This window comes from Gobius niger (assembly GCF_951799975.1).
Source record: "Gobius niger genome assembly, chromosome: 4".
Taxonomy (NCBI): domain Eukaryota; kingdom Metazoa; phylum Chordata; class Actinopteri; order Gobiiformes; family Gobiidae; genus Gobius; species Gobius niger.
Window position 1 is genome coordinate 587,258 of NC_136855.1, and position 24,332 is coordinate 611,589.

Below are 24,332 nucleotides of genomic sequence, written 5' to 3' on the forward strand. Positions count from 1 at the left end.
AAGCAACACATTTTACTGAAAATATAGCTTTTCCTATAAAAAATATGTTACATTTTCCCCTTTTTTCAATCTGAAATTGTTCCAAGTACCCCCTGCCAAGCGTCGAGTACCCCAGGGGTCCCCGTACCCCTGGTTGGGAAACATTGATTTACGGAATATCTTTAGCTTTAGCTTTTTTTTTTAAATTTTGATTTATTTTCACATAATACAACAATAGCCTGATTACATCTGGTTTCACACATGTGATGGAAGGTTGCTGAAAACCCTCAAGGGGCTTAATGAGTGGCAACCTCCACAAGTTAAACGTAGTTAAAATTTGACGGAAAACTTTGAAGGCCGTCCGTCATATTGATGGATCAAAATAAAGACGCTGCTGCTCTTTTTCTGAGCGTGCAGTCTCTCTCTCTCTAAAAGCGGCTTCACTGTTTAACACTGCGTGGCTTTGCTTTGCTTTTTGAACGGCAACTGAACAGCTTTTTAGAGCCGCGATGGATCTCACACCAGAGCTGAGAGCAAATGGATTTGGATAAACACACGAAGGACTGAGAGGGGAGGGAAGAGCAGCTAAATGTTGTCCCGTTCACCCACTGCTTCTGAAAAATTAAAAATTAAAATTGACACAATACAAATAATAAGCTCCACTTTACATTTGTATCAGTGTGATCAGAGCCTTGATATTGATGAGGCTCTGAAAGCGTCTCCTCCTTTGAGACTTTTACAGTTTAGACACATTTCTGCTGTTCCAAGACTGTTCACATCATGTTTAGTTTATATTCATTTATTAAGCAATCTCACAATTTTTCCTTACATAAACAATACGTAGCCTATTTATAGGGTATATAAATGTCTTTTAAAAATGCTTATAGTGAGAGATTTATTCACAGTGGATAAAAACAGCTCTTTTTACAACCCTGTCCGTCAAAATGAAGGAGATAAATGATCCCCAGCGAACCCTCTGATTGGGACAGTCACTTACAGACGTTCTACATGAACATCCAACTCCTCGCGTTAATGTACATCTCTCATACAGACTACACAAGTTTCACAGGCCTTGGTGGTTTAGACAAAGCACAAGTATCCTCCGTCTGGCGCTGGATCGTCCTTCACTTTTATCTAATCGTCTCTGAGAAAGTTCAGTGAGAGGCACAGCGTTATGAAGTACAAATCATCACACATTTGATGAACGTATTCCAAGCCACATGAGTCAAACAGGCCATTCCACAGACGGTTGTTCTGATCCCACACAATGTTCTTATCCAAGCACCAGAAAACTACAGCGGAGAACAGGCCCTGGACACAGAAAGTCCAAAGCACATCTGATACTGAATGACCGAAGCCTCTTTATGGAATAGCTGCAGATCCAGGTGTGATTTTTTGCCTTGATTCTCTGCTGCTTCTCCGATCTTAAGGACGCTCCGATCACCGTAACGGCTCTAGTGATAATCCTCTCAGATGTTCCCGCTGTGTGTGCTGTGTTCAGACAAATGGGGGATATTCCACATGCTAGCTGGAAGCTAAAGCTAAAAACAAACTCCGGTCTCTGCCTCGTCTCCGTCCGCCATGTTTGTCCACGAGTGAGCATGGCCTGACTGACCTATTTCTGTGTTTCAGGTGGAAAAAGAGGCGTGTGAGGCCAAACTGTCCAAGCTCCGTCTCCAGAACAAAGCCAAAGTCACGTCCCTGAGCTCGCAGCTGGAGGAGCTGAAGAAGAGCGGAGCGGCCTCTGCCTCGCCCAGCAAGAAGGTACGGACTCCTCCCTCCAGTGTGATCGTTCTGGTCCAGCCCGGAGAACATGCAGGGTCTTTGTTTCTGATCTCCGTGTGTGAATGTGTGTCTCAGGGCGAGGGCGCGGAGCAGGCAGCGCGAGGGAAGGTGGTGCTGCTGAAGAAGAAGGTGGAGGAGCTGGAGACGCAGTTGGCCCAAAGAGACCAGGAGCTGACGGCCAAAGTAACAACCCGTTTAGATCATTTACGACGACCAACAAAAACTGAATATCACCTTTTGTGTCTCGTTTTGCAGACGGAGGAGCTGCAGTCGCTGTTCCGGCGCGGGGACGAGATGGACCTGATGCTGACGGAGAAGGACAGGAAGTTGGCAGAAAAGGAGGCGTACATCGTGCACCTGCAGACCGCCATGGGAGGAGAGCAGCCCACAGCGCCACCTAGGGTCAGTCACCACTGTTAAAGCTAAATCATAAACGACTGCCTGATTAAAGTTGCTTTGGTATTTGGCACCTGCTTTGGACAGATGACGATTCATTTCACTAGAGCTGCACCTTTTTCAGATGCTAAATATATGAATAAGGAAGTAGATTAAAGATTAATATACGGAGAATCCCTCACCTTAAGCACAAGCAACAAGATTATTTACAGAGGCAGCTCGTACTCATTTACTCAAGAAGCTGTACTTCTATCAATCAGTACTTTCTACTTCTACTTCAGTCATATTATAATGAAGTACCTGTACTCTCACTCGAGTACTGTGAGTAATTATTAAAGTTACGAAAGCTTCCAGTCCACCTGCATTTTTATGCCGTTTTCTTTGGAAATGGAAATTGGATTTTCATATTTTGATTTCCAGTGATGTACCTGAACGCGTTCATTGAACGAAAGTTCATGAACGCGTTCATATTTTGGGCGAACGTGAACTGAACGCACAGTGTTACTGCCTGATGAACGACACCATGAACGCGTTCATTCTGGTGTCTGTGAACGGCATTTCCTGTTCTATTTACGTTCGTTCAATATGGTGCCAGATTTCTTATATCTGTGAATATAATTATAAAACCCCGCTGCGCCGTCAGAGTTTACCAGCGGCTCTGAAACTCTGGCGGGTCCACGGTGTAGCTCGCGGTAGCTCCGCCCCCGCGCCCACGGCCCGACTGTGTCCAGTTCTGTGGCGCTGAACTCTGCTGTTTATGGCGCTGGCACAAGCCCTGGCACAGGCCCTGGCACACCGGTAACCAGCGGGTCTGCACGCTGCCCGTGAGCAACCACAGTGTGAGGTTACGAAGCGAGTTTCTCTTTCCTGTAATGTCTGTAGCTCAAACTGCTGTCTGCTCCGCGGTGCCACTCATTTGCATAAAGACACAATGTGGAGCTACAAATTAGCTCCTAAAACAATCTTATTCACATGATTAATTTACCAAATTAACACAAATGCAATTGAATATTTGTAGCTTCATTTTCCACTAAGAATTTACCAATTAAACTAAAAAAATAAATAATCACATAAAATGTGATTAGCAAAGATTTCCAAAATCCACTGATATAACAGTGACAGGCTGACATGACCAGGCCATATTTTTGACTCGTGGCTGAAGTCAACTTTCTCCAGCTCTCCCAAGGTTGGCAAAAATGCATCTCAAAATACTAAAAACTATGAACGAAATTTTGAACTGAACTTTGAACTAGTTCATGTAGAAAATGAACTTTCCCAACACTGTTGATTTGTGTCACGACAGAAACATATGTCAGACTTGTTCACTCAAACAGTTACTTACAGTACTCAAGCAACATTTTCTCCAAGTACTTTTTCTTCTGCTTAAGTAAAATTGTACTTATGGGGAGAGTCGCCAAAATTAAAAAAAACTCGCTGCACAATGTTATTACTCTTGTTCCTCTGACCTGAAGTTGTGAGGAGCTTCCTGTTCCTTTCCTATTAAAATGATCATCTTCCCGTTTGGAAGTGGAGGTGCTCTCAGCTTCAGGTCAGAGGATCTCGTGTCGTCACGTAAAACAACGAGCCAACAAAGATCAATGCCTGGGTTCCTCTGTCTTCATCACGCTTCATTCTTACAGTGAGCTTTCCCTCGTTTTCCAGGAGCAGGAGGTCGGCGGGTCGATGGCGGACCTCCAGAACCTGGTGCAGAACTTGACGAAGAAGATCGGAGAGGCTGAGGAGCGCTACAGTCTGCTACTGGAGCAGAGCGGCAGCCTCAAGGAGATGCTGTCCACCGAGAGAGAGCAGTTCACCAACAAGGAGGCCATGTACAAGCAGAACGTGAGGAGAACTGCACTCTGGGTTTATCTCCCTCTGGGTTCATTTCCCTCTGGGTTTATGTCCCTCTGGGTTTATCTCCCTCTGGGTTTATCTCCCTCTGGGTTTATCTCCCTCTGGGTTTATCTCCCTCTGGGTTTATGTCCCTCTGGGTTTATGTCCCTCTGGGTTTATGTCCCTCTGGGTTTATGTCCCTCTGGGTTTATGTCCCTCTGGGTTTATGTCCCTCTGGGTTGATCAAAATCAGGCCAAAACTGAAGAGAATAGAAACATGACTAAACCATTTAACTCCGGCTAATGTTTTCCTCAACTCCTCGTCCGGTCCGTGTTTAAACCTGCTCCTGTTCTCTGCAGATTCAGACGTTCAAAGACATTCTCCTTCAGAAGGACAACCAGCTGTCGGAGCTGAACCAGCAGCACGAGCAGGAGCTGTTCAAACTCGCAGCCAAGTCAGACGCCAGCGCCGACCTGGAGCACGTATGTTTCTATCGATGACGAGCTCCAGACAAAGCTTTTCTCTTCACCTCCTCGTCCTGTTTCCTGCAGCTGCTGAAGGCCCTGAAACAGAAGCTCCACGAGAAAGAGGAGGTGCTTCTGGGAAAGACTCAGGTCATCGACGTCCTGCAGGGGGAAGTGGACACCAGGGACGAGCAGATCAAGGTACGGGAAAATATTAGTAATATAAATAAACAAAAATATGGGGAAAAAAAGTAGGGAAAAAATTGGGTAAAATAAAAACGTGTCCTGACCGTGTCCCCGTGTCCTCCAGGAGCTGATGGAGCGCTTGAAGCGAGCGCAGGTGGAGCACAGGAGCCTGGAGTCCAAGATGGAGGCGGAGAGGCACGTGATGAGAGCGCAGATACGAGACCTCATGGACAAACACCAGGGCGAGCTGCAGAGGATCAAGGAGCTGCAGCAGGAGGAGATCAGCCGGAGCCAGCAGGAGGCGCTGCAGAGGCTGGAGCTGAGGGAGGAGCAGGGCCCACAGGAGGCGTCTGTGCGAGAGGAGGCGTCTGCGCAGACCATCACTCAGCTGCAAGGTACGACTGCTCACTGTTCACATTTGCAGACAAAGGGACTCAACTTCAGGGCCGTTTTCGTTCCACCCTTTAACATCTGCTCTTTAGTCGCTCCATAAGAATCCACATATTTTTTTTCTCATATTTATATCAGTGATGTTCAGCCAAAGTTGCACACACTTGATGAACATATGTCAGATGGAAACAAACATGGAGTGAGTCTGGTCCGGTTCCAAATGCTCTTCTTTGTATCGAGCACAAACTGAAACACCGTCCTCTTCAACCCCTCAGACACGGCCCAGATGTTTCCTCGACTTCCTCTGCTGTGACAGAGATTTCATAACTAGAAACTGTGTAACTGACTTTGGAGTAGTGCTGCTGCATAAGGTACAAAAATGTGAAACTTTGTGAAAAATGTTGACGTCAAAATAATCCTTATACGCACGTTGAATGTTATTGTTGACGGTCGGAGGTCCCGCACATGCGCACTACGCCGGAGGGCAGAAGGCTCAGCTCCTCAATCCTCCACAATCAACACGGCCCACTTAGAACCTCGTTTTTAAGACCGTCGCCTCACAGACCACCTAACATCTTTGTGCCGAGGATCACGAGCTCCTGCACTGGTCGGGGTCGGGGCTTTCAGCTGCAAGCGAAAAGCCCATTTCATCTGCGCCATATACGACAGACACAACGTCATTAAAACGTTTAAGCTTAAACTATAGTCTAAAGTCACTCTTCATACTTAAGTCAACATTTTCCACTGAACCAGTTTAACAATTACATTTAGGCTTTTAATTTATTATCATCAGGACTTAAATATCATTAAAATCACCAGTTCACCAAAAGATGATAGAACATCCCCACAACTGGGACGAAGTGACCTGTTGTACATTTATAAAGTGCTCGGTTCAAAAGTCTGCTGTGACTGGACCGTCCTCTCTTGAACCGCGTGAGGAACATCTGCTGAGGCTTTAGCAGACACCACGAGGCACTGGATGGTTCTGTGTCTGTGGAGCAGGTTTGTGTTTTCTTACCTAATAACATGAGGTGAGTCATGGCTCGGGCGCTGATTCGGTCTCTGATCACAGCTGTTGCTTTCTATGTTCAATCTGATCTTACATCAGTGAAATGTTCCGCTCCTTCGGTTGTTGGCGTCGCCTACAGGGGCGTGTGTGTCACTACATTGATTTTATTATATTTAGCATGTTTTTAGCTAGTTTATAATGGAGTAGGAAGGCCTGTGCTTTCCTTTTGCCTCCAGTCAGCGCCGCGGCTCAGTATCACATGCTCGTGACGTCACTCACCAACATGCGTATTTAGTTTTATTATAAGGATTCCACAGTCAATCAACTATCAACTCTAATATTTATGCTTCATTTTTATTTATTTATTTATTTGAAAAGGGACAGTGCACATTAATCAACATTTTACAATGTAAATATGCCCGAGTTAGCAGAAAGCTCATTTTCATCAGCCTAGGAAAGACATAAATTAAAATCATGCAGTAATTTACAAAACACAATATATACAGGTCCATCCATCCATCCGTCCGTCCGTAAAGAAGCCGCCTTCAGGTTGTTTATTCCCGTTTATTCCCATGACAAATGTCAACCACAAACTCTGATCAGGGGTTTCCAAATTGTAGCTCCCAAAGGTTTTCTAATAAATAGAACTCAACATTTAGTTTCCTTTTTACACATTATTACACATTTCTAAGCTAAAGGATATTTCTTTGCGTTGATACATGATCTATTTCTCCAGGATGAGCTCAGTCCAAGTCCCAAACTAAAGAAAAGTGTTTTCTGACTTTCATTGACTCCAGTCGTGCAGAGCTTCGTCATGTGTTTCCATTGTCCTGGTTTGAAGCTGAACTAACCCGTCTGTCTGGTTTAAACTCTTCTCTCTCTGACACTCGGCTCCTCTGTCCATGCAAACTGTCAAACATTAACTGTGACTTCATGTTTCTAAAGTTCATTGTTCATTTCAAAGTGACTCTTGACACAAGTCCATCTGTCCGTTGTTGGACTTTGGTCAGAGTTTTCTGATCTCAGATAAAGCTGGACTTTTCACACAGACTTTGCCTAAACTTGATTTGCAGATTTGTTTGTGTGAGACATAAACATGTCTGAGCCGTGACTCATCAGTTTCCTGCCCCTCCCTCTGTCAGACTCAGCCTCGCTCTGAGCTTCCTGGTTCCTCCTCCTCTCACACACTCTCTAAAGTCACACTCTGTTGTCGACAGAGAAATGGCGCAGAAAGCCGTGGACCAAGAGGACTTTTGGTGTCCCATCTGTTTGGATCTACTGAAGGATCCAGTGACTGTTCCCTGTGGACACAGCTACTGCATGAAGTGTGTGAAGAACCACTGGGACCAAGAGGACGAGAAGCATGTTTACAGCTGTCCTGAATGCAGACAGAGCTTCAGCTCCAGGCCAGTGCTGCTCAAAAACATCATGTTAGCAGGTTTAGTGGAGCGGCTGAAGAAGCCTGGCCTCACAGCGCCCCCTGCTGACCGCTGCTCTGCTGGAGCTCAGGATGTGCCCTGTGACATCTGCACTGGGAGGAAGCTGAAAGCCGTCAAGTCCTGTCTGCAGTGTGTGGCCTCCTACTGTGAGGGCCACCTCCAGCCTCATTATGAAGCTGCAGCGCTTCAGAAACACCAGCTGGTGGCGCCCTCTGACAAACTGCAGGAAAACATCTGCTCTCAGCACGACGAAGTGAAGAAGATGTTCTGCCGCACCGACCAGCAGCTCATCTGCTACCTCTGCTCTTTGGAGCAACACAAGGGCCACGACATGGTGTCCTCAGCCTTGGAGAGAGCCCAGAGGCAGGAACAGCTGCTCCAGAGCCTCCAGCTCAAAGAGACAGACCTGAAGAGGCTCCAGCAGGAGGCCCAGGACATCAGCCGCTCTGCCCAGACAGCAGTGCAGCGCAGTGAGGACAGCTTCACAGAGATGGCCCTTCTCCTGGAGAAAAGACGCTCTGAAGTGGAGCAGCAGATCCGCTCCGAGGAGCAAACCCAACTGAAACAAGTCCAAGAGCGTCAGGACCAACTGCAGCGGGACGTGACTGAGCTGAAGAGGAACATCTCTGAGCTGGACCAGTTTCTACAGCTCCGTCCTTCACTGTCCACAGACTCACAGAGGACAGAGATTCAGACAGGGCCCCCCCGCTGCTTCCAGAAGGTGACCAGAGCCGTGTCAGAGCTCAGGGACAAACTAAAGCTAAGTCTGGAGGAGGGACTGACCAACGTCACACTGGCTCTGAGAGGAACACCATCTGAACCCACCAACGTCTCACTGGCTCTGAGAGGAACACCATCTGAACCCACCAACGTCTCACGGGCTCTGAGAGGAACACCATCTGAACCCAACGTCTCACTGGCTCTGAGAGGAACACCATCTGAACCCACCAACGTCACACTGGCTCTGAGAGGAACACCATCTGAACCCACCAACGTCTCACTGGCTCTGAGAGGAACACCATCTGAACCCACCAACGTCTCACTGGCTCTGAGAGGAACACCATCTGAACCCACAAACGTCACACTCGCTCTGAGAGGAACACCATCTGAACCCACCGACGTCTCACTGGCTCTGAGAGGAACACCATCTGAACCCACCACCAGAGAGGACTTCTTACAGTATTGGACAGAGATCACTCTGGACCCAAACACAGCAAACACACGTCTGAAACTGACTGATGGAAACAGAAAAGCAACATTTATGAGAGAAGATCAGAGATATCGTGCTCATAAGGGCAGATTCAGTGAGTGTGTTCAGGTCCTGAGCAGAGAGAGTCTGACGGGCCGCTGTTACTGGGAGGTGGAGTGGAGGAGCGGGATGTGGGTTAGTTTAGCCGTTTCATACAGAGACATTCAGAGGAAAGGCTTTAATATAAGTGGATTTGGAAACAATGATAAATCCTGGGCCTTAGACTGTGACAATAAATGTTATTCATTTTATTTTAACTCAGTCGGGACCGATGTCTCAGGTCCGTTCTCGTCCAGAATCGGGGTTTACCTGGACCACGGTGCAGGGGCTCTGTCGTTTTACAGCGTTCAGAACCAAACCATGACCCTCCTCCACAGAGTCCAGGGCAGGTTCTCTCGGCCGCTCCACGCTGGAGTCAGGTTTAACTGTATTGGAGACTCTGCACATTTCCCCAAACTAAAGTAGCAGCTTTTCTCTTCAGGTTCAGGTCGTGTTGTGTCTCGTATTGAACTAATACTGAAGGTTTTTTCTATAATGATATTTGTTTGTCAGACGTGGACATTGTTCTGAATTCTAATCTGCTGCTCCTCACTCACGCTCAGGGGCAGATGTGTTTTACAAACACTTTAAATCAAACCTTCAATTAAAGCCACAATAAGAAAAACTGAGCTGGAAACAAAACCCTTCAGTTTCTATTGAACTGAACTGTTCCATCTTCAGCCATTGACGTCTTTAAACGTCATTTCCACTTCCTTTAATACCATTGTTTGTTCTTGTGATTGTAACTGAACAGAAACTGATTTATCATTTAAACACAGATTATAATTGTGTTTTAAGTTTTGTCCTTTTATAGAATGTTTTGGGTCGAGGGATGTTATGAAATTATAATCTTTACTTTGTCACTTTAAAATATTCATCAATAAAGTCACAAATCTTTATTCAAGTTGCATTTTCTTTCCTGAAACTCATTTATCCTTAGTTTTCTCAGTTTGCAGATAGACTTTATAACTGTACTGCTCTCCTCGGACACATCTGAGTTCAGTGGAGGCGCTCAGTGTTGAGTCAGTGTTTAGGTTCCTCCTGAAGGTCTTAGGTTTTGTGGCTTTGAGCCGGAGATTTATCCAGGAAGCGACTCCACCATGTCTGCGTCGCTCCCCGGTCTTTCCCACGCTTATTCATTCACAAACACTGAAACAAACACGGGGCAGATCTGATTCCTTACGCTTGAACTGAATTGTTTTCTCTGCTGCAGCCAAAGTGAAGGAGAAGTCCGAAGAGGCCACGAAGTCCGAGGCCAAGTTCCTGAAGATCAAAGCCTGGTCCAAGTCGCGAGTGAAGCAGCTGGAGGAGGAGCTGAGGCGGAGCCAGGTGAAGCCACATCCTGCTTTTCAGATGTTTATGAGTGCCCATTTCACCTGTACATGTGTGGGGCTGTCAGGTCCGAAATTCTGGCCCAGGCAAGACTCGCACATATTTATTTGATCAATATCTTGAATAACCGAGGGAGCAGACAGAGGCTCAGAGTGGACCAGAGCAGACAGGTGAACAAGCCGAGACTGACACTTAAATAATTCTAACTCGTCCTGCAAGTCTTTACTCTGAAGCCCAAACACATGTGCAAGTGTAAAGAAGACAAAAGCCAAACTGTCAGAGTTCCTGGAGTTGTTGTGCTTCTTTCCTGACGCTGGTTCCTCTGGTCCTCTGGTCCTCAGGCTGGATCTGCGTCTCCAGACCTGGCCTCGCTCCGCTCCCGGGTCACGGCGCTGGAGGAGGAGCGAGAAGAAAACCTGTGGAAGCTGGAGCAGTACGAAGACCTGCGGGCAAAGAACGGTACGGAAATGTAGTCCTGATCCAGAGAGCGTTCCTACAGCGCTCTGATGATCCTTCACCGCTCTGATGATCCTACACCGCTCTGATGATCCTACAGCGCTCTGATGATCCTACACCGCTCTGATGATCCTTCACCGCTCTGATGATCCTACACCGCTCTGATGATCCTACAGCGCTCTGATGATCCTACACCGCTCTGATGATCCTACAGCGCTCTGATGATCCTTCTGTCTGTGGGACTTTCAGAAACGCTGGAGGCCAAGCTGGTGGTGTACGAGGAGCAGCAGAGGACACTTCAGGCCGACCTGGAGCAGTTCACCAAGAGGGCCACGTCACAGGTGAGAGGGGAGGGTCACAGGTGAGAGGAGAGGGTCACAGGTGAGAGGAGAGGGTCACAGGTGAGAGGGGAGGGTCACAGGTGAGAGGGTCACAGGTGAGAGGAGAGGGTCACAGGTGAGAGGAGAGGGTCACAGGTGAGAGGAGAGGGTCACAGGTGAGAGGGGAGGGTCACAGGTGAGAGGGTCACAGGTGAGAGGAGAGGGTCACAGGTGAGAGGGGAGGGTCACAGGTGAGAGGGTCACAGGTGAGAGGGTCACAGGGGAGAGGGGAGGGTCACAGGTGAGAAGGTCACAGGTGAGAGGGGAGGGTCACAGGTGAGAAGGTCACAGGTGAGAGGAGGGGGTCACAGGTGAGAGGGTCACAGGGGAGAGGAGAGGGTCACAGGTGAGAGGGTCACAGGTGAGAGGGGAGGGTCACAGGTGAGAGGGTCACAGGTCAGAGGGTCACAGGTGAGAAGGTCACAGGTGAGAGGGGAGGGTCACAGGTGAGAGGGTCACAGGTCAGAGGGTCACAGGTGAGAAGGTCACAGGTGAGAGGGGAGGGTCACAGGGGAGAGGAGAGGGTCACAGGTGAGAAGGTCACAGGTCAGAGGGTCACAGGTGAGAAGGTCACAGGTGAGAGGGGAGGGTCACAGGGGAGAGGAGAGGGTCACAGGTGAGAGGGTCACAGGTGAGAAGGTCACAGGTGAGAGGGGAGGGTCACAGGTGAGAGGGTCACAGGTGAGAAGGTCACAGGTGAGAGGAGAGGGTCACAGGTGAGAGGGGAGGGTCACAGGTGAGAGGGTCACAGGTCAGAGGGTCACAGGTGAGAAGGTCACAGGTGAGAGGGGAGGGTCACAGGTGAGAGGGTCACAGGTCAGAGGGTCACAGGTGAGAAGGTCACAGGTGAGAGGGGAGGGTCACAGGTGAGAGGGTCACAGGTCAGAGGGTCACAGGTGAGAAGGTCACAGGTGAGAGGGTCACAGGTGAGAAGGTCACAGGTGAGAGGGTCACAGGTGAGAAGGTCACAGGTGAGAGGAGAGGGTCACAGGTGAGAGGGTCACAGGTCAGAGGGTCACAGGTGAGAGGGGAGGGTCACAGGTGAGAGGGTCACAGGTCAGAGGGTCACAGGTGAGAAGGTCACAGGTGAGAGGGGAGGGTCACAGGTGAGAGGGGAGGGTCACAGGTGAGAGGGTCACAGGTCAGAGGGTCACAGGTGAGAAGGTCACAGGTGAGAGGGGAGGGTCACAGGTGAGAGGGTCACAGGTGAGAAGGTCACAGGTGAGAGGAGAGGGTCACAGGTGAGAGGGTCACAGGTGAGAAGGTCACAGGTGAGAGGAGAGGGTCACAGGTGAGAGGGGAGGGTCACAGGTGAGAGGGTCACAGGTCAGAGGGTCACAGGTGAGAAGGTCACAGGTGAGAGGACAGGGTCACAGGTGAGAGGGGAGGGTCAGAGAGGACAGGGTCACAGGTGAGAGGGGAGGGTCAGAGAGGGGAGGGTCACAGGTGAGAGGGGAGGGTCAGAGAGGGGAGGGTCACAGGTGAGAGGGGAGGGTCAGAGAGGGGAGGGTCAGAGGTGAGAGGAGAGGGTCACAGGTCAGAGGGTCAATGGTGAGAGGGGAGGGTCACCTCTGAACTCTCTCTCGTCCAGGCGAGCGAGTCCGGCAGCGCAGACGACCCGGCTGCTCAGCTGCTGGAGTGGCAGGAGATGGTGTCTGAGGCGGTCAGTGCCCGAGACCGAGCCCGAGAGGAGAAGACCACGCTGGCTCTGAGGATCAGCCACCTGGAGGAGGAGAAGGAGGGTGAGCTCACACACAGACACACAGACAGAGCAGCAGGAACGTTTCTGCAGCGCCCTCCAGCCATGGCCCCACGAGAACGAGTACGAGGGTGAGACAAACCAGGGCCAGAGGGGAAACCAGTAACAGGTCGATACAAACCAGAGGGGAAACCAGTAACAGGAGAAACCAGTAACAGGTCGATACAAACCAGTAACAGGAGAAACCAGTAACAGGTCGATACAAACCAGTAACAGGAGAAACCAGTAACAGGTCGATACAAACCAGTAACAGGTCGATACAAACCAGTAACAGGTCGATACAAACCAGTAACAGGAGAAACCAGTAACAGGTCGATACAAACCAGTAACAGGTCGATACAAACCAGTAACAGGTCGATACAAACCAGTAACAGGAGAAACCAGTAACAGGTCGATACAAACCAGTAACAGGTCGATACAAACCAGTAACAGGTCGATACAAACCAGTAACAGGTCGATACAAACCAGTAACAGGTCGATACAAACCAGTAACAGGTCGATACAGACCAGTAACAGGTCAATACAAACCAGTAACAGGTCGATACAAACCAGTAACAGGTCGATACAAACCAGTAACAGGTCGATACAAACCAGAGCCAGAGGGGAAACCAGTAACAGGTCGATATAAACCAGTAACAGGTCGATACAAACCAGTAACAGGTCGATATAAACCAGTAACAGGTCGATACAAACCAGTAACAGGTCGATATAAACCAGTAACAGGTCGATATAAACCAGTAACAGGTCGATACAAACCAGTAACAGGTCGATATAAACCAGTAACAGGTCGATACAAACCAGTAACAGGTCGATACAAACCAGTAACAGGTCGATACAAACCAGTAACAGGTCGATACAAACCAGTAACAGGTCGATACAAACCAGTAACAGGTCGATACAAACCAGTAACGGGTCGATACAAACCAGGGCCACAGGAGAAACCAGTAACAGGTCGATACAAACCAGTAACAGGTCGATACAAACCAGTAACAGGTCGATACAAACCAGTAACAGGTCGATACAAACCAGTAACAGGTCGATACAAACCAGTAACAGGTCGATACAAACCAGTAACAGGTCGATACAAACCAGTAACAGGTCGATACAAACCAGTAACAGGTCGATAACAGTAACAGGTACAAACACTGGCCACAAGTTGATAGTGATTATACACAAAACTGCGGCCGATGTTTAGGAGAATATGTGAGAGGAACCTTTCAAAGTGACCTGTGGGGATGGTGTGATCAGCAGTAAACGCCTCACATGAACTAAAACCAGCAGCTGACTGAGGAGAGTGAGAGACTTTATTTGAGAAACTAAGGATTTTCTGACGGCTCTATGAAAGCCTCTTTGCCTCTTGAAGATTTGCATCTCGTTGCTGATGAGGCTGAAATAAAAGCTCAACTGCATTTTTCTCCAGTTCAGCTTTACCAAATCTGGAAGCTTTTCACCTGGAGCTCACAGACTATAGGCCAGAGTAAAGCCTTATTTGAAAGCTAAGACCTACACAACTGATGGTGACTTGTTTTTTAAATACAGTATGAGTTTGAGTATATTGAAACAGGAGTGTGTTTCCTGCGTTTGTTCCTCGAGCCTCTGGGGGGCGCTGTGCAGAAGCACCTCCATCTCATCGTTTCACTCACCCTGTGCTCCTTTTGTTTCTCCCGTTTCCATTGGCCGCGCGGGGGGAGTGTCTCTGTCGCCCGCGCCCGTTTAGGCCACGCCCCTCCAGCCCCTGCCCCTCGGGGGGAGCAGCCCCGAAGAGCACAGTTTCCCATCAGTTTTGTGCACGCAGACAGCAGTGCATCGTGGGTACTGCACTGGCGCCAGCTCCTCCGCGGCGTTAACGGCTGGAACTGGAGCCAGTGCAGTAACGCGGCGCACCACAGGCACATGTTTCTTCCTCTGTCCTTTCTCCTCACTCTCATGTAGAGCTAGAGCTTTCTAAACCTTCACTGAGGACTTCAGGAGCAGATGTTTACTGCAGCAGGAGGGATTGTAGAGCTAGAGCTTTCTAAACCTTCACTGAGGACTTCAGGAGCCACATGTTTACTGAAGCAGGAGGGATTGTAGAGTTAGAGCTTTCTAAACCTTCACTGAGGTCTTCAGGAGCCACATGTTTACTGCAGCAGGAGGGATTGTAGAGTTAGAGCTTTCTAAACCTTCACTGAGGTCTTCAGGAGCCACATGTTTACTGCAGCAGGAGGGATTGTAGAGTTAGAGCTTTCTAAACCTTCACTGAGGTCTTCAGGAGCCACATGTTTACTGCAGCAGGAGGGATTGTAGAGTTAGAGCTTTCTAAACCTTCACTGAGGACTTCAGGAGCCACATGTTTACTGCAGCAGGAGGGATTGTAGAGCTAGAGCTTTCTAAACCTTCACTGAGGTCTTCAGGAGCCACATGTTTACTGCAGCAGGAGGGATTGTAGAGTTAGAGCTTTCTAAACCTTCACTGAGGACTTCAGGAGCCACATGTTTACTGCAGCAGGAGGGATTGTAGAGCTAGAGCTTTCTAAACCTTCACTGAGGACTTCAGGAGCCACATGTTTACTGCAGCAGGAGGGATTGTAGAGCTAGAGCTTTATAAACCTTCACTGAGGACTTCAGGAGCCACATGTTTACTGCAGCAGGAGGGACGGTAGAGTTAGAGCTTTCTAAACCTTCACTGAGGACTTCAGGAGCCACATGTTTACTGCAGCAGGAGGGATTGTAGAGTTAGAGCTTTCTAAACCTTCACTGAGGTCTTCAGGAGCACATGTTTACTGCAGCAGGAGGGATTGTAGAGCTAGAGCTTTCTAAACCTTCACTGAGGTCTTCAGGAGCACATGTTTACTGCAGCAGGAGGGATTGTAGAGCTAGAGCTTTCTAAACCTTCACTGAGGTCTTCAGGAGCCACATGTTTACTGCAGCAGGAGGGATTGTAGAGCTAGAGCTTTCTAAACCTTCACTGAGGTCTTCAGGAGACACATGTTTACTGCAGCAGGAGGGATTGTAGAGTTAGAGCTTTCTAAACCTTCACTGAGGTCTTCAGGAGCCACATGTTAACTGCAGCAGGAGGGATTGTAGAGTTAGAAACTAAAAATCAGGTGCCCAGCTTTAATCAATCGTAGCTATTGGATCATCTCTGAAGATGCTGTAATAACTTAGCCCTGACTTCTGCTGTAAAGACCCGTGAGTTGGTGCAGATCCTCGTTATTATATATCACATATTATCGTCTGCGGAGCCGTCAGTCAGCGCTTTAGCTGCTCGTAGCTGTAGCTCGTAGCTGTAGCTCGTAGCTGTAGCTGTAGCTCGTAGCTGTAGCTGTAGCTGTAGCTCGTAGCTGTAGCTCGTAGCTGTAGCTGTAGCTGTAGCTCGTAGCTGTAGCTCGTAGCTGTAGCTCGTAGCTGTAGCTCGTAGCTGTAGCTCGTAGCTGTAGCTCGTAGCTGCAGTGCTAAATGCTGAGCGTTTTCCTCCACACCAGTGGTTCCCAACCTTCTTTGTCTCCTTGTGTCTTTTTTATGTACAGTACAGGCCACTTTTTATGTCTTGGCTTTTCTTTGTTATCAACATTATTAACACTACACTACGATCCTCACTGAAGGCGTCAAACTTTGAATGAACACATGGCATTATGAAGGAAACAAAAACTCAAAATGGCCGCCCTTAGTTCTTGGTATATGAGCTTCATACGGTCGTCTTCTGAGATAGTTTTCAACATGTGCCCACATCGTGAAGCTCACTGAGCAAATGATAAAGTGTAAAGTGATCAAAGTGACAGGCGGCCATTTGGAAGAAGTTATGTCAACATTATATTCTTTAAAACACAGTCCGTTTGTGTTCACTCACAAATGAGCGGCTTCGGTGAGAATCGACCAAAGGAGCAGTTTAGAAATACATAAAAAAAGCATTTCCAAACTTGGCCTGTGCTGTATCGTATAGAGTCGTTATATAGAATCGTTGATAGCGGTGTCTCCTGACTCCGGTGTCATGATATTATAGACTTTACTTTGGGAAGTGTTCAAGTTTCCACCTTAAAACGTGTCTGATTCGAAGCTAAACTAAACTCTGTAGTGAACGGGTTAAGGCAAGACTCATGTGGATCATCGTTACTTCCTGCTTTACTAACGATGTTAAACTACCGCCCTAACCACCGTTAACCGGTCACTCACTAAACTCCTTCATTCTGATCATTTAGGTCTGATCTTAATGTTCTGTTCCGTCGCACTAATGCCTGGTTAACGCCTGGTTAACGCCTGGTTAACGCCTGGTTAATGCTGTTTCTGACTTGGGCTTTTCTCCTAAACCTTAACAGTGAACGTCTTTCTTTTTCTCTGTGTGGCTGGTGTTGATCATGACACTAATTCTTCTTAATCTGGTTTGTGAATAAAGACGCTTTGACTTCATTAGGGCTGAGGACGGTTTATCCGATTTATCCCCAATTATTCATTTTTTTTAATTTTTCCATTTATTTTGTATTAACCCCCCCTCAAATGTTTACAATATTTATTTATTTTTTTCCAATTTTGTTCAATTTTTTTTCCAATAAAAAAAAGAAAAATCAACGTTTTCCTTTTAATACTGTCCCCATTTCACCCCCATTTTTTCCTAAATTCTTCAGCATCAAAACTTGATTATAAAGATTTAATATTTTGCCCAGCCCTAGATTTACCTGAGGAAAGCTCGTGTTTTAACAGGCTGTTCTGAAGTGTTTGGCTCACTGGCACAATGGAAGCATCAGATATATATTAAAAATCGTCTGATTTCTAAATCATGTGTGAGTAATAATGAAAGCAGGAGGTGGAGCTTTGTCCGGACAGAGTTTCTCTAAATAAGAACTTGTTAACCTTCGACTGGACTGGGCTCTGATGCTGCGTTAGAGACGGATTCACTTTGAATCAAACCAGATCCACTTCGTCTAATCAGAGACGTTTTCCTCCCAATGACCACATGCTGATCACCCCCCTGCTCCCCCCCCGTCTCTCCTCTCCCCTCCGTCTCTCCTCTCTCCCCCCTCCGCCTCCCCCGTCTCTCCTCCCCCCTGGCTCTGACCCTCCGCCTGTGCCCGTCCTGTCTTCACAAAACCGATGGGAAGTTGTCAGTGATTTGCTGCTGGTTTCCTCCCGCCTCTGACCGCGCTGCTGCCCCCTGCTGTGCACGGCTGGCATCGCTTCTGCTGCTTGTGTCGTGTTCTGTGTCACACATTCACTCATTCATTTCACCTTCACTCTGTCTGTGCTGCTGATTCACGCCACGCCAAAGCTCCGGTGCAGAGCAGGAGCTGAGGAACGACACGACCAAAGGGTTTCCTGATCTTTATTCTGACACTTCCTGAATATCCACGTTCATGAGACAGTCATGTGACCTTCATCCACCTGTGCAGAGCAGGAGCTGAGGAACGGGACGACCAAAGGGTTTCCTGATCTTTATTCTGACACTTCCTGAACATCCACGTTCATGACAGTCATGTGACCTTCATCCACCTGTGCAGAGCAGGAGCTGAGGAACGGGACGACCAAAGGGTTTCCTGATCTTTATTCTGACACTTCCTGAATATCCACGTTCATGAGACAGTCATGTGACCTTCATCCACCTGTGCAGAGCAGGAGCTGAGGAACGACCCGACCAAAGGGTTTCCCTGATCTTTATTCTGACACTTCCTGAACATCGCCTCCATGTTCATGAGACAGTCATGTGACCTTCATCCACCTGTGCAGAGCAGGAGCTGAGGAACGACACGACCAAAGGGTTTCCTGATCTTTATTCCTTCCTGAACATCCACGTTCATGAGACAGTCATGTGACCTTCATCCACCTGTGCAGAGCAGGAGCTGAGGAACGACACGACCAAAGGGTTTCCTGATCTTTATTCTGACACTTCCTGAACATCGCCTCCATGTTCATGAGACAGTCATGTGACCTTCATCCACCTGTGCAGAGCAGGAGCTGAGGAACGACACGACCAAAGGGTTTCCTGATCTTTATTCCTTCCTGAACATCCACGTTCATGAGACAGTCATGTGACCTTCATCCACCTGTGCAGAGCAGGAGCTGAGGAAACGACACGACCAAAGGGTTTCCTGATCTTTATTCTGACACTTCCTGAATATCCACGTTCATGAGACAGTCATGTGACCTTCATCCACCTGTGCAGAGCAGGAGCTGAGGAAACGACACGACCAAAGGGTTTCCTGATCTTTATTCTGACACTTCCTGAACATCCACGTTCATGAGACAGTCATGTGACCTTCATCCACCTGTGCAGAGCAGGAGCTGAGGAAACGACACGACCAAAGGGTTTCCTGATCTTTATTCTGACACTTCCTGAACATCCACGTTCATGAGACAGTCATGTGACCTTCATCCACCTGTGCAGAGACAGAAGACCTAGACTTTAGGACAGTTTCATGTGGGAAACAGACATTATTATTACCGGCTGGTTCTCTGACGTGGCTGCATTTACATGCATGAGTTTGGTGTGTTCTTTTCCCTGCACATCTGAATAACACAAACATCTGGGCACGTCTGAATAACACAAACATCTGGGCACGTTTACAAAGAGGGTTTCCCTTCCATCGAGGAGCGATTGACAGAGAGACAGCGCCCCCGTGAGGGCGACACGTGGAGCAACACCTGCACATTTACAAAAGTCTTTCTCCAAAGTCAAGAAGAAGAAAAAAACACCCAGCAATAATAATTTAACCTGATATTTCATCTTTTACAGTTTATTCAAGTGTCTTTTCTTCAAAATATACCCAAAAATGATGAGAAAATGCCAACTTTTTTTTTTACCTTTACCTTTGACCAGGAAAGTCCGGCTGAGATTAAGGGGAGTTCCAGGGGAGTTCTGGCTCTAGAGGGGAAACTATTGTACATGTTGTTAGTGGGGAAACCAGAGTACCTGGAGGAAACCTACACAGGCACGAGGAGAACATGTAAACTGCACAGAAAAGGCCCAGGTGGGAATGGAACCCGGGACCTTCCAGCTGTGAAGCATGCGTGCTAACTGCTGTGTGTAGTGACCAGTTCTCTGGCTCTGCATAAACACACGCCTGCAGTGACTGACACGGGACCTGCTCCATCTTCTCTCTCAGCACAGATGCACTCAGGTCACATGACTGTCTCAGAAGTGAAGATCAGGGAAGCGTGTAGGTCTTAGATCAGGCTCAGGTTCTCTCCTCCATCTTCTCTCTCAGCACAGATGCACTCAGGTCACATGACTGTCTCAGAAGTGAAGATCAGGGAAGCGTGTAGGTCTGTGTAAGAGTCTCTCAGGTCTTAGATCAGGCTCAGGTTCTCTCTCCTCCATCTTCTCTCTCAGCACAGATGCACTCAGGTCACATGACTGTCTCAGAAATGAAGACCAGGGAAGCGTGTAGGTCTTAGATCAGGCTCAGGTTCTCTCTCCTCCATCTTCTCTCTCAGCACAGATGCACTCAGGTCACATGACTGTCTCAGAAATGAAGACCAGGGAAGCGTGTAGGTCTTAGATCAGGCTCAGGTTCTCTCTCCTCCATCTTCTCTCTCAGCAGAGATGCACTCGGGTCACATGACTGTCTCAGAAGTGAAGATCAGGGAAGTGTGTAGGTCTTAGATCAGGCTCAGGTTCTCTCTCCTCCATCTTCTCTCTCAGCACAGATGCACTCGGGTCACATGACTGTCTCAGAAGTGAAGACCAGGGAAGCGTGTAGGTCTTAGATCAGGCTCAGGTTCTCTCTCCTCCATCTTCTCTCTCAGCACAGATGCACTCAGGTCACATGACTGTCTCAGAAATGAAGACCAGGGAAGTGTGTAGGTCTCAGATCAGGCTCAGGTTCTCTCTCCTCCATCTTCTCTGTCACTTCCTGTGAATGTCGCTCATAACCCATCATGCATTAGTGGAACGCCCTTCTCCTGTGGCACAAAACTGATTGAGGATGACTGGTTCTTTCCCGGCTGCTCCGATCCAGCGCTGGCCTCGCGGCAGCAGGAGTTGGAGGAGGAGCTGGCCCAGAGCCGACGCCTGAGCCCGAGCAAGGGCAGCGGGACCACGGGCCGCGGAGCCCAGAGGAGCCTGCAGGTGAGTCAGCAAACATAATATTATTATAACTCATGTACAGACACACAGAGGAGCCTGCAGGTGAGTCAGCAAACATAATATTATTTAAACTCATGTACAGACACACAGAGGAGCTGCAGGTGAGTCAGCAAACATAATATTTACAATACAATGTTTGTTTTTTAATTGAATGTGCCTTCATCACAGCTTTCTATCAAAGAGGGGGTGTTCTGCTTTAAAGAGGGCGTGTTCTGCTTTAAAGAGGGGGTGTTCTGCTTTAAAGAGGGCGTGTTCTGCTTTAAAGAGGGGGTGTTCTGCTTTTGTCAGTCCCACAGCACCAGTCTATATCACACTACAATGATGACAAACCTTCTGTTGGTCTGTAAATGCAGTAAAGTAGAATAACTGCCTTGTATAAAATGTCTCTCTCAAAATGGCTGTAGTGAATGTCTTGAAATAGGCCTCTGTCTCTTTAAGAACCTCTGAGCCTTTAGACACGCCCCCTCCACACGCTGTCTGTGGCATCAGTGGGGAGGGGGTTCTGCTGAGGAGCAGTGGTTGGTTACTCGGCTGGTGACCAAAGCTCGGAGGCGTCTCCAGGAGGTGGGGGCGTTCCTAGGAGGACTCAGGCAAACCTATCCCTAAAATGGCCGCCATCAGAGTTTTTACAGATTACTCAGAAATACGTGAATGTGCCAAGGCAACACTTCAGCCATGTTTTTAATGAGGGAGTGACAGAATAACAGGATGCAGAATACCCCCCTTTAAAGGATCTATATCCTGCTATTTTAGCCATTCCAAAGTTAAGTATAGGCATGTATATGATATATTGTACCTCTACCATTATGGAGCACTCATTTTTGTGATAAATATAAGTGTTTTCTGGAGGTATTTTTCAAACCTGGAAGACACAACGCTTCAATTCAGTTAACTCCGCCCCCTCTCTCAGTTAACACACACAAGCTAATATGCTAACACACAAGCTTATATGCTAACACACAAGCTAATATGCTAACACACACATGCTAATATGCTAACACACAAGCTAATATGCTAACACACAAGCTAATATGCTAACACACAAGCTAACCCGCGTTTGGACTGACTCACCGCTCTGGTCGATCGCTGTTTACATTATGGGACTCACGTTGGTTTTAAAAGTTAATCCACTTTGATTCTGGCGAAGGTTCACAAACATCCATCAGAGACAGTCACAGAAAAACATGATTTTGGTGAAAGTCGCTGAATCCCGGAGAAAAAAACAGCTTCTGAGAGAGTGGCCTCTTCCTGAAAAAGGTTGAATAAACTCCTCGTCCTCGTAGCCAAACGCGCTTCTTTTTCTCCGTGACATGATCGTTAGGTAAGAATAAAGAACAGGTGTGTCCAGTTATAACGAGCTCCATCTTCAGCTGCAGCACAAACATGACTGATCTGTTCAGACGCTCAGGGGTGCGTTTGTTTTGGCCTCAGCTGAGCTGGAAGCACCTCGGGCACAGCCTTTTTATTTATTTTTTCCTCTTTCATCTCTCTTACGACAGAAATAATGAAAACGCTGTTTTACAAATTAAAATCCGTCCGTAAGCATAGAATTAAGACATTACTTTACAGACGTCGAGCACTTCCGTTCCGCTGTGACGACACAACTGAGCAGGTCAGTCGTTCACCAGGAGAGGGCGGAGCCTCAGAGAGCAGGAGGGGCGGAGCCTCAGAGAGCAGGAGGGCGGAGCCTCAGAGAGCAGGATTCAGGAGGATTACTGAGAGCTGCGTGAATGAAGCCACAAACCACTCTGGGGTGTTTTTGATAAGGAAATAGCAAAACAACATGGCTAAAAGCTCCAAAAAGTCGATTTTGCAGGATATAGGACCTTTAATGCATTTTCATTTATTTTATATATATTCAATTAAAGCAAAACAATAAATGAATTCTATTGGAAATTATTTGGAAATGGCAGTGGGCCAATTAAAAGTGGAGCGTAGTTTGGACCCTCTGTGGTGTCCAGAGCTGAAGGAGCATGTGGAGATCAGAGCAGGTCTGGATCTGTGACTTCAGCTCAGTCACATGACCCTCTGTGGTGTCCAGAGCTGAAGGAGCATGTGGAGATCAGAGCAGGTCTGGATCTGTGGCTTCAGCTCAGTCACATGACCCTCTGTGGTGTCCAGAGCTGAAGGAGCATGTGGAGATCAGAGCAGGTCTGGATCTGAGTCTTCAGCTCAGTCACATGACCCTCTGTGGTGTCCAGAGCTGAAGGAGCATGTGGAGATCAGAGCAGGGCCTGGATCTGTGTCATGTTTGTGTCTAAACTTCTGCCTCGTTCTTCTCTCGTTCCTCAGGAGGACTTTGAGCTGGACGGCCACGCCCCTCTGTTCTCCAGCCCCCGCAGCCCCGCGCACGGCGCCGCCCTGGTGGACGAGGAGGGAGAGAACATGGGAGGTTGGTGGCCAGAGTTCAGTTCTCCAGACACAGGTTCGAGTCCGGCCTTTACTCTGGCATGCACCGGGTCTCCACAGGGGGCGCTGTCACCCCGGGCATCTCCATCCTCCAGGGGGCGGGGTTCACCTCCAGGGGTGCATCCTTTTGGGTCATTAACATTTCACCAAGCTTCTACGCTCATGGGATTGCTCAGTCTGGCTTTGGTCTCTGAACATGTGGCTCCTCAGAACTCACACAGTTACACGAGATTCAAACCACTTTCTTTGGCGTTTCTAGAACTTTAAAGGCAACATGTTGTTAAACTAGACCCAAGTATGAAACACAATCACATAATAAAGAAGCAAGTGGTAAGTCTGCTCTCACAAAAGTTCATCCCATGGGTGGGGCAGCGACTGACTTTTGCGTTGCATTATGGGTAGCGTTAGCTCCCAGCTCTGTCTGCCGGAGCGTTTCTGTTCGTTCTTCTTGCTTCATCTTCTTCAAAAGAAGGAATTACAATCCTGTAGCTGATGTTTTATGATGCAAACTTTGACTGTTCTGACTCTACATGAAGCCGTAGCTCTATAAAGCAGCCTTTGAGACGACCTCACACTGATGTGACACATCTGTGGGTTATGAGGACTTTTCATCAGCAATGAGCTGTAGGCCATTGTGACAAGCTAGCGGGGCTAACGCGGCTAACGGGGCTAACGCGGCTAACGGGGCTAACGGGGCTATCGGGGCTAACGCGTCTAACGGGGCTAACGTGGCTAACGGGGCTAGCGGGGCTAGCGGGGCTAACGCGGCTAACGCGGCTAACGGGGCTAACGCGGCTAACGCGGCTAACGCGGCTAACGGGGCAAACGGGGCAAACGGGGCAAACGGGGCAAACGGGGCTAACGGGGCTAACGGGGCTAACGGGGCTAACGGGGCTAACGGGGCTGACGGGGCTGACGGGGCTGACGCGGCTGACGGGGCTGACGGGGCTGACGCGGCTGACGGGGCTGACGGGGCTGACGGGGCTAACGCGGCTAACGGGGCTAACGCGGCTGACGCGGCTGACGGGGCTGACGCGGCTAACGCGGCTAACGCGGCTAACGCGGCTGACGGGGCTGACGCGGCTGACGGGGCTGACGGGGCTGACGGGGCTGACGGGGCTAACGGGGGTAACGGGGGTAACGGGGGTAACGGGGGTAACGGGGCTGACGC

The 24,332-nt window shown here is 48.5% G+C and overlaps 2 protein-coding genes across 2 annotated transcripts in view; both read left to right on the top strand.

Moving 5' to 3' along the window:
- The window catches only part of LOC306962379 (uncharacterized protein), a 76,578-nt gene that overhangs the window by 7,140 nt on the left and 45,106 nt on the right, over nucleotides 1–24,332 (top strand). The window contains exons 4-16 of the mRNA XM_079555499.1: nucleotides 1,612–1,743; nucleotides 1,840–1,947; nucleotides 2,020–2,166; nucleotides 3,823–4,002; nucleotides 4,354–4,476; nucleotides 4,546–4,659; nucleotides 4,769–5,039; nucleotides 9,984–10,099; nucleotides 10,444–10,561; nucleotides 10,808–10,899; nucleotides 12,530–12,680; nucleotides 20,625–20,734; nucleotides 23,045–23,177. Of these exons, the coding sequence (XP_079411625.1) occupies nucleotides 1,612–1,743; nucleotides 1,840–1,947; nucleotides 2,020–2,166; nucleotides 3,823–4,002; nucleotides 4,354–4,476; nucleotides 4,546–4,659; nucleotides 4,769–5,039; nucleotides 9,984–10,099; nucleotides 10,444–10,561; nucleotides 10,808–10,899; nucleotides 12,530–12,680; nucleotides 20,625–20,734; nucleotides 23,045–23,177 (1,795 nt within the window). The remainder of the gene's footprint in view (nucleotides 1–1,611; nucleotides 1,744–1,839; nucleotides 1,948–2,019; nucleotides 2,167–3,822; nucleotides 4,003–4,353; nucleotides 4,477–4,545; nucleotides 4,660–4,768; nucleotides 5,040–9,983; nucleotides 10,100–10,443; nucleotides 10,562–10,807; nucleotides 10,900–12,529; nucleotides 12,681–20,624; nucleotides 20,735–23,044; nucleotides 23,178–24,332) is intronic.
- Nucleotides 7,187–9,196, top strand: LOC306962617 (tripartite motif-containing protein 16-like; the record flags this gene model as incomplete). Its single annotated transcript, XM_079555800.1, has 2 exons — nucleotides 7,187–8,269; nucleotides 8,561–9,196. The coding sequence occupies exons 1-2, from the start codon at nucleotides 7,265–7,267 to the stop codon at nucleotides 9,194–9,196; spliced, it is 1,641 nt and encodes a 546-aa protein (XP_079411926.1). The 5' UTR covers nucleotides 7,187–7,264.